This window comes from Medicago truncatula, chromosome 1, assembly GCF_003473485.1.
Source record: "Medicago truncatula cultivar Jemalong A17 chromosome 1, MtrunA17r5.0-ANR, whole genome shotgun sequence".
In the NCBI taxonomy this organism is placed as follows: domain Eukaryota; kingdom Viridiplantae; phylum Streptophyta; class Magnoliopsida; order Fabales; family Fabaceae; genus Medicago; species Medicago truncatula.
In genome coordinates, this window is record NC_053042.1 from 764,036 (window position 1) to 774,027 (window position 9,992).

The 9,992-nt window shown below is 33.9% G+C and overlaps 1 protein-coding gene across 1 annotated transcript; it reads left to right on the forward strand.

The window, feature by feature from the left end:
• Window positions 1–4,177: 4,177 nt before the first annotated feature.
• On the forward strand, window positions 4,178–9,574 carry LOC11423170 (E3 ubiquitin-protein ligase SINAT5). Its single transcript, XM_003588471.4, has 3 exons — window positions 4,178–4,892; window positions 8,277–8,663; window positions 9,007–9,574. The coding sequence occupies exons 1-3, from the start codon at window positions 4,641–4,643 to the stop codon at window positions 9,367–9,369; spliced, it is 1,002 nt and encodes a 333-aa protein (XP_003588519.1). The 5' UTR covers window positions 4,178–4,640; the 3' UTR covers window positions 9,370–9,574.
• The last annotated feature ends 418 nt before the right edge of the window (window positions 9,575–9,992 follow it).

Here is a 9,992-nt window from a genome sequence, read left to right on the forward strand (position 1 = left end):
GGGTACCTACGTCTAGGGACAACAATTCCTGTGGTTTTCTTTGGCTAATTAATAATCACTTACATCCTAGACATATAGTTATCAGTAAAAGGATATAAATATCAAGATATAAGCATCTGGTTAGTGATAACAATATTAGGTCCTGTCACAACCTAAGTACCTAATCTAGGGTTGCACCTCTCACAGAAATAAAACTATAATCTAATAAAACTTAATAGCGAACCAAATAATAAATAAATAAATAAATAAACGACATATTAAATTAAATAAATATCCAACAAAAATATATAGATCTTCATTTTAGAACTTTAACCTAAAAAGATTTATTTACACATCGTAACTAAAATCAAATTACTAAAGATAAAAACATACCCTAAAAAATCAAGGAGAAGATAGTTTCTCTCCCGAAGCTCCAAAGTAGCCTTCCTCTTGAACTGCCTCAGTTCTGAACGAGAAAATGTCATTGAGGAAGGTTAATATTTATAGTGGAAATTTCTAAAAGGGTTTGGGCTAAAAATGCGGGCATTGTCCATGAAAATGGATAAAATGACGATTGCGCCCCCTTATTTTTCATATGCTCGGGGCGCATGGCATATGCTTGAGGTGCATATGCCTCTTTCATATGCCCTAGGCGCATGTTCTAGTGCTTCCAGACCCAAATACTTCGATCTTCGTCGTTTTTAGGTTTTTGTCTTCAAATAACTTGCATTGAAACTTGGAAACTGAATTCCTTCCTATGTAAAGTCTCCTGATGCCTTTTGAATCTTCATTCTTGTCTTCCCAAAGTCCCGATTTGTCAATTTGCATGCCCTATGTGCATGATTTCTTCGTGAATTACTTAAAAAAACCTCCTAAAATTGCTATATTTCGGGAAAACTAGATTTAGAGACACAGATCTAGAAAACATTACAAAAGTCCTGAAATCATAGACAATCGTTCTAATACTCCTCCTTTTTGCTGCTAAAACCTACTGAAAATGACTGAAAAGCATGCTAAGAATAACGTAAGATGACCTTTCATCATTCGCGAACCTTGTTTAGACAAAAACGCAAGGTTAAAATCATGGAATGTTCTAAATCCCATTCCACCTTTCCTTTTTTCCTTAAATAATATCTCATATTTAATCCAATGAACTTTACGCTCACCTTGTTTGCTCCTGCACTAAAATTTGCTAATCATGCTTTCAATATGCTCGCATAAACTCATCGGAAGTAGAAAACAATCATCACATACGTAGGAATTGCTTGAACCATTGATTTGATTAAAACTTCTCTTCCAACACATGACATAAATTTTTCCTTACAACCTTTCAGCTTCTTCCACACCCTATCTTAGACAAAGTTGAAACCTTGCTGCTTAGACCTACCAACAAAATTTGGTAGCCCCAGATACCTCGATTGACACTCACCAACCTTAATTTGAAACCAACTTTGGAACACAATTTTATGATCATCGGGTACATTTCAACTTAAAGAGATTTCTGATTTGTCCAAATTGATAAGTTGACCAGAAGCAACCGACAAGAATTAAGCACTTCTTGAATGGTTTGAGCATCTTAAATAGAATCCCTACAAAAAAGAAGGCTATCATCTGAGAAAATAAATGAATAATGTATGGAATCTTGCAAATTTTAATTCCATGGAGACTTTTTTTCTTCTTCTTGTGCCTTATTTAGAAGCCCAAAAAAAAACCTCAGTGCATAAGTTAAATAGTTAAGGAGACAAAATTGGCGTAGATCGTGCTGAGGACAAAACTTCCGACAAGGACTTCCATTCAGCAACACAGAGAAAGACTTCTCTCACATGTACATTATTAAGGGGGGGTGTATTGGATCATGATTCTAAGGGATTTTAAAAGACTTTTTTTCATGAAAAAGTCTTGTGGTATTCAATCAAGACTCTTTCCAATTTAAAAAAAGTCTTGTGTTATTCAATCAAGATTCTTTGTCATTTAAAAAAAGTCTTGTGGTATTCAATCAAGACTCTTAATCACTTAAAAAAAAGTCTAGTGGTATTCAAAATCATTCAAATTTCGACGAATTGTTTAATAAATCAGATTTTGATGGATTTTGTGAGATTTTCTAGTGAAATTTTAGCATGAAAACATGAGATTTCTTAGGTTTTTTTTTCCTTTTAAGATTTTACTATCTCTCCATCTCTCTCCTCCCTTCTCTCTTACTCTCTCTTTTCCTGTCCTCTCTCTCTCTCTCTCTCTCTAGCTCTCCCGTAAAAAATCTCTCTCTCTCTCTCTGATTCCTTCACTCTCTCTCTCTAGCTCTCCCGTCAAAAATAAAATAAAATAAATAAAAGAGTCTTTATTGAGATTTTGTGAAAGAGAGTGTGTTATGATATTTTTTTCAATTATTTTTTAAAATTCATAAAATCTGTTGAAATCTCTTGAAATCCATAAAATCATTTCAAATCCTTTAAAATCTTATGAATTAAATCCATTGAAATCCTTAATAGTCTTTTAAAATTATCAAAGTCATCAAAATCTTGCAAAGTCTTTTAAAATCATCAAGATTTTTTTAAACAAAAATTATCCTTTAAAATCCTAATTCAATACACCCCCCCTAAATTAACATTTAGGCAAAATTACACTTTTAGTCCCTTAACTTAATTTCAGGTAACAACTTAGTCCTTTATCTTTTTTTCATTTCAATTTGGTCCTTTTTGTCCATTTTCAAATACATTTTCAAGCTTCAAATCTTATATTCTTATACAAACATAGACGAGGATCATAAATTTGAAGACTGAAAGAGCATAAGAAAATAAAATCATGAATTTTAAACTTAAAATTTCATATGAAAATGGACAAAAAGGACCAAATTGAAATGAAAAAATGATAAAGGACTAAATTATTACCTGAAATTAAGTTAAGGGACTAAAAGTGTAATTTTACCTAACATTTATTAATATATACCCTATCAATTAACCTATGGACCATGTGCTCACTTAGTTCATGCACCATCAATTATACTGAACACTTTTTTACAAAATACTTATCCAATCTCAAATATAATTAAATAATCTTTTTTCAAGTTCTATTAAATAAGTGATGTATTTGAATTATATTATAATCCAGATATACGAAGAGAAATGCTAGCAATATACATTCTAACACATATTTTTCAACACATTTATTTTGATTGATTAAAATTCACATGAGATTCACCAAATTTATATGGGACCCACATGATTTGGTGCGACTCATGTAAATTTTAACCAATAAAAAAGACTTTGTTGAAAATGTGTGTTGTTAGCATTCTTCATACATCAATTATTTAATGAATTTTAAAAATAAATTTTTGTTTATTTATAAGACAAGACAACACAACAACTATAGGAGTGGAATCTTATCACTCCTTTCGTCCCCATATTAAATGATTTTATTCGACTATTTGCACTATTTATATAACATACTTTGATTATATCATTCTACAAATACACAAAGACAAATGATAGCATATAGATGTAAGAAGGTTTGTATCTTTAAAAAAAAATGTAAGAAGGTTTGTCTCGATAAACATTTTTAAAATATCAAATTTTATAATATATATATATATATACATATATATATATATATATAATTTAAGATATTAAAGATCAAAATTGTATATTGACTTGTGAGACAGAGTCAACTGATTTATATTTGCACAAAAGAAAAATCAGGTTTATGTTAAGCTAACATGTTCTTAGAACATTTGTTAATAAAACAAAAATAAATGAATTTTGCTCTTTACTCAAAACATTTTGCTCATTCATAACCAAATTTTGAAAATTTTGCTCTTCACTCACACGCTAGTGTTAATTTCTACGTGAGTTAACTCACGCAGAGACGTTTTGAAAATTTCAGTTGGGAACGAGCAAAATGAGTTGGAGGGAGAGCACAATTCAAAATATATATAGACTTGCTGTTGAAAATAACAAATTTTTTTTTGTCAAGGTTGAGAATAACATTCTATTTTACACTTTTAAAAAACGTTTTTGAGTATTTTTCTTACATTATTCTTTAAAAAATAGAATAAACTGTTAAATCAAATCAAATTTATTACAAATTTATTGTTCTCATCAGACCACCATCATGATGTACACGTGTACACTTAGTAGTTGAAATTGTACCAAAATCGTTACAAATTCATTTTCTCAAACACCACTTTTTGTTGTCAGTTTCAAAACCTTTCAGTTTTATTAATCTTTATTATTATTACAATAAAAACCAAAAGAAAATGCGTCTACCGTTAGATCAATAAATCATCACAATCCAACGGTTCTTGTTTCTTTCTCTCTCACAAGACAACCTCAAACACTCGGTAAGAGAGAGAAAGAGAAAGAACACAAAGAAAAGAACATGTTCTGTTCTTTTACATAATGATGTTCTGTTCATCAAAATCCACTTTTTTTATCGACCCATGATTACAATCTTCATCTTCCTTCTCTTATTTTCCTTTTCTTCTTCATAAAATTTTTCCCAGAAAAAAATACGAAGGAAAAAGAAGAAAATTGAAGAGAGAGGGAGAGAAATACCTAGATAAAAAAACTTCGAAATTTTCGATTTTGAAATCTGGGTATTTCTTAATTTTTGATTTTGAAATCTGGGTATGTTCTAGTTTTTTATTTGGTTGATTATTTTTGGTTATAATGGATTTGGATAGTATTGAGTGTGTTTCATCTTCTGATGGAATGGATGAAGATGAGATCCAACATCGTATTCTTCATCCACATCATCAACAACATCATCATCACTCTGAGTTTTCTTCATTAAAACCTCGTAGTGGAGGAAACAATAATCATGGTGTTATTGGTTCTACTGCTATTGCTCCTGCTACAAGTGTTCATGAGTTGTTGGAATGTCCTGTTTGTACCAATTCAATGTATCCTCCAATTCATCAGGTTTGCTTTATCTACACATAATTTTGATTTTGTTTGTGTTTTTTGCATATGTGATTGATTGCATGTTAGGGTTGTTTTTGTATGGTTATTGTGACTTGTTTGGTAGATTTTAATGCTTTGTAGTGTTATTGAGTTGATTTGGGGCTTATGATGATGAGGATGTCCTGAATTTGGTTTTGAAGTTTACATTATTGTGTAATTAGCAAGCTAGGTTGATCATAATCCATGCACCTGATTTTTGAATTTAGAATTAGTGAAAGGGTTCTGCTAACTACTGTTCTTAGAGTTTTGGTTTAGGAATTAAAATTGGCAATTATTTATTTAGTTCAAAGTATGACACTTGAGCTTATTATTGGCAACATTTCCAGTAATAATTTGGACTTTTCGAATGCTTAATAAGTGCATTTAAGGAACTGGCTAAAATTTGCCTTATAAAAATGCTCGCAGTGGCAGTAGTTACTTATATTTGTAAGGTTAGGTTTGGATTTTAGTCAAGGAATTTGCAACATTGTCAAATTCCAAACTGACGTTTGTTTTATAGAGAAATATTCGGGCAAAGGAATGATTCTTGTTGAAGCTTAACTTTACTTTTGTGCTTAATAATTGAAAATTGATCAGCTGGAGTGTGCTACTATTTAGTCCTAGTTCAATAAAGATCAGGCTTCAGACATATAGGTTGCAGGGTGTTTTACGTATTCTTCTTTGAAGCAATGAACTATGTGTCAAAATTTTGGCAAGTGATTAACAAGATATTGTCCAATCTCTTGAGATGAAGTGCATACATAAGTTGTAGCGAATATCGGTTCCGTATAGCTTGTTAAAATGCTCCAGGTTGAAAATGCTTTAGAGTTGTAGCATGTGATGTTGGTAGGGTGATATGCAATAACCATATGTCATGTCATGACCATTTTAGATGTATTGCTTTGGTTTGGGTTGAAACTAGTAAGATATAAAACATTTGAAACTTAACCTAACAGGTTATGATTTTAATAGTGTTGGTTATTGACCTGGTATTAAAGCCTTTTTGACCGAGTGGTTTGGAGTGCAATCCTTATTGCTCTCGATGTTTCAGTAATGAAGCTGAGTTTCACACTTTTGGTTGATCTGGGGATTGTTTGTACCTCAAAAAGCTCTTGCGCGAGGGCATATGTTCGATAAAAAACCAATTTTTAGTGCCTTTACCCACAGCACAATCTTTTAGGACAGTTGGTTATTGACATTGTATGAGAGTCTGCCTCTGTTGATCACTGTCTTCCGCTGTTGAGTGGCAAGTTTCAGGCCAACAACCACACCGGAGGGTATGCCACTCACAGATCAGCCTAAACCCGTTACCATTAGAGGTAGTTTCGCGAACAAATAGCCGCAAAGTGAAGATTTAAGAAAGCAACTCCTTGCTCACTTGAAAACTCACTTTTCGTTGATTTTCCCGCGCAAACTCAACTCCGAGGTATCGTAACCAGCTCTGATGCCAAATCTGGCTCAGGGACAAAAGGAAAGGTAGAGAAAATAGAGAAACACTAATATTCTCAAGGAAAAGTTATATTACTTGAATCATTCAATGCTTGATTATCTTGAGTATGACCAAAACACTAGGTGGTGAGCCTTATTTATACTATTCTAGGAAGGCTCTCCATTACAAACTAGAAATATCTAGAAACAAAGAAAAGTCTAGAGATATGGATACTCTAGTACATAAACCTAGAAGGATCTAGAAAAGTTAAGACTTCCCTAGTGCTTATTTAGTAGTGTCTAGTAGCTTCCTTGTTATTCCCTAGTATTCTAGAGACTTCTATATTATTCTTTAGTCTTCTAAAGACTTCCACATTATTCCCTAGTATTCTAGAGTCTTCCATATTATTCTTCATCATTCTCTATCATTACTTCATGCATTCCCACACGCTCCACGATTTTCAGACATTTGTGCCACCTTGCCTGAGAAATATCTTGGTGCGTCTGGTCTCATTGAGCTTGTTTCTGCTTCTGGTTTTTTTTTTAAACCACTTTTAGCCCGTGGGTCTACCTTTTGATGGGTGTTCGAGGACCTTCTAGCCATTGTTTTTGTTACTGTTCCCACCCACATTTTACTACACATTGTTTGTTCATGTTGTTCAATTGTTGTTAACAACACACTTTTCACCATGGTAGTCAAAATCGGTTTTGCTAGCACTTAGAATCGTACACTTTTACGGTGTTGCTCCCTATCACCGTGTTTAGTGCCAAGCACAATCATAATTTGCTAGCAGACGGTGGAATCGTCATGATAGGTGGTGGGATGAGCTATTCACGTTCTGCAGATTCTAGGTTTCCCGGGTCGGGTCACACAACTCAATATATTTGAGGGAATTTGTGACTGTATAGAGAATGCAATTTATATAGAGAATGGAATTTCTTGAATACTGATCTTGGAGAAGTATGACTTTGGGCTAATGTTCATTGTATTGGGAAGGATACAACAGTTAATCACAAATTGGGAACCGTTCCAGCCATTTACAGCAATTATTTCGGTGAAATTTTGTGGATTCTGATACGTTTTAGTTATTTTTTTAAACCGGGCCATTGAAACCAGTCCCGAACCGAAACCCAGAATTTGCAGAACGTGTAGAATCGTAATGGAATAGCCGATTCCAACACATAGCACGGCAATTCCACTGCTGCTAGCAAATTACGAATTACGCTTGGCACTGAACACAGTGATAGGGAGCAACACTGTAAAAGCGTACAATTCTAAGTGCCAGCAACCAATTTTGATTTGGTCTCTCTCTTCCGAGAACTCAAGAGCTTGGTCTCTCCAATTTAATATCCAGTGCGAAAATAAATGCCTACCAACTTTTCCTTCCGTTTCCTTCTTTATTCAATAACTGTCGAATAACGTAACTGCTTCCTAATAATATAATAATACCAATAAGAGGTCTAACAGATTTCGGCTGCGAACCTCTCGTACGATTTGTGAATTTTCCCATTAATTTTGAATTGTAATGCTATGTTTTAAGTCCTCTGGTTGAGCACACCAATAGTCTCTATTTAATAATGGCTGCTACCTTGGAAAGTTTTTTTATTTTTTATTAAGGGAGTAATGTATGTGGCATGGAATGGAACATGAAGTAGTACCAGTAAGGTTTATTTTCACATATTCTCTCAATGCTTAGTTCTTTTCTCTAATTGGAGCATATATGAAAAACTTCGACAGCTTTTATTGATCTTTTAGCGATGGGGCTCTGGTTCATAGGCCAGAATGTTACTTCTAGCCCTTCGAATTTTACTTAATATTTGCATATGCATTTCTTTTCTTTATTTACCTCCTCATTTGACATCTTCCTAAGTTGACATTAGCATGATTGAAACATATTGTTGTGTAGAGACGAGTAACAAATAGCTTTCTTGCAGTGCCACAACGGTCACACATTGTGTTCCACATGTAAAACAAGGGTGCACAATCGATGTCCGACCTGTAGACAAGAGCTTGGAGATATTAGGTGTCTGGCACTGGAAAAGGTTGCTGAATCACTCGAGTTACCATGCAAATACTACTCTCTTGGATGTCCAGAAATCTTTCCATACTACAGCAAGCTGAAGCATGAGACAATATGCAATTTTAGACCATACACTTGTCCTTATGCTGGATCAGAGTGCTCTGCTGTTGGCGATATTAATTTCCTTGTTGCACATTTGAGGGACGATCATAAGGTGGACATGCACACAGGATGCACATTCAACCATCGTTATGTGAAGTCAAATCCGCGTGAAGTAGAGAATGCTACTTGGATGCTCACTGTAAGTGTGCTTGCAAGATCTTTCTTGTTCATAAATTATTTGTACCCTCTATCAAATATGTGCCATTACAAATATAGATTTTTTGTATTTACGCATTCACACAATCACCAGATCAATATTGGACGGCTAATGTGCAACTTTGTATTTTGGACTCGATTTACCGAAGTTGAAACACGAGTCATTTGATCTTGATCTGACAGCAAGCTCATTATTCCGTGAATAATGAGCTGACGGGTCACTGATTTATTTTTGCTGATGTGTCATGTTGAATAACACTACTGAGTTTGGTCTTATCTCACTACATAATTCTTCTCTTTTCCAACTTCCATTTTTTCTTCGATAGGTATTTCATTGTTTTGGCCAATACTTCTGCCTTCACTTTGAAGCTTTCCAGCTAGGCATGGCTCCGGTTTACATGGCATTCCTTCGTTTCATGGGAGACGAGAACGAGGCTCGGAACTATACCTATAGCCTCGAGGTTGGAGCAAATGGAAGAAAACTCATTTGGGAGGGTACACCACGGAGTATTCGTGATAGCCACCGTAAAGTTCGAGATAGTCACGACGGCCTCATAATTCAACGAAATATGGCCCTATTTTTCTCTGGTGGTGATAGGAAGGAACTGAAATTAAGAGTCACAGGAAGAATATGGAAAGAACAACAGAATCCAGATGGTGGGGTGTGTATACCAAATCTTTGCAGCTGATGTGACTTTTGTTGTTATCTGTGTGTGCTGTATATCTACATTACACTACACCAACTTTGTGTATGTTGTAATAGAGTAAGACACCAAGATGATGGCTTTGAAATTTTCAGTTTTTGTTAAAGTTGTGTAATAAACAAGATTTGGAACTGGGATTTGTCTCAAAATTTTTATTATGGGATTAAAGTGGTTTACCCTTGAGAAAAAAGTTATTTTAGACTTTTAGAAATAAAATTTTTCAAAAAATATTTGAATTTCTCCTTTAGACAAAAGAAATATACGAAAGTATTCTTTAATTTAATAGTTGAACAATTAGGTTAAATGAAGTGAATTGCAATTTTTTTTGGATTACCATGTTACATTTTCTTTCCAAGTTCCAACTATTTTAAGTTTCAGAAAAACTTGTACAGTATTTACCAACAGAGAGGGATATAAACCCGTTCCCCTTGTTAATATCATATATCCCTGCTTTCCCCAAGGATTCTTGATAATCCAAAACTTTTCGACTATTACTTTTCTCCATCAATATTTATTCTGTATCCCGCTATTGTGATGACATGCTCAAGCTCACCACACGCTCCTCTAAAAATCCTACCCTTGTAATCCAAAAATCTATAGCCATCGTT

Excerpts from the sequence above, each read along its gene's own strand:
- LOC11423170 (XM_003588471.4), top strand. The coding sequence starts at position 4,641 with ATGGATTTGGATAGTATTGAGTGTGTTTCATCTTCTGATGGAATGGAT. Across the intron at positions 4,893-8,276 it reads TGTATCCTCCAATTCATCAG|TGCCACAACGGTCACACATT; the intron begins GTTTGCTTTATC and ends GCTTTCTTGCAG. Across the intron at positions 8,664-9,006 it reads ATGCTACTTGGATGCTCACT|GTATTTCATTGTTTTGGCCA; the intron begins GTAAGTGTGCTT and ends TTTCTTCGATAG.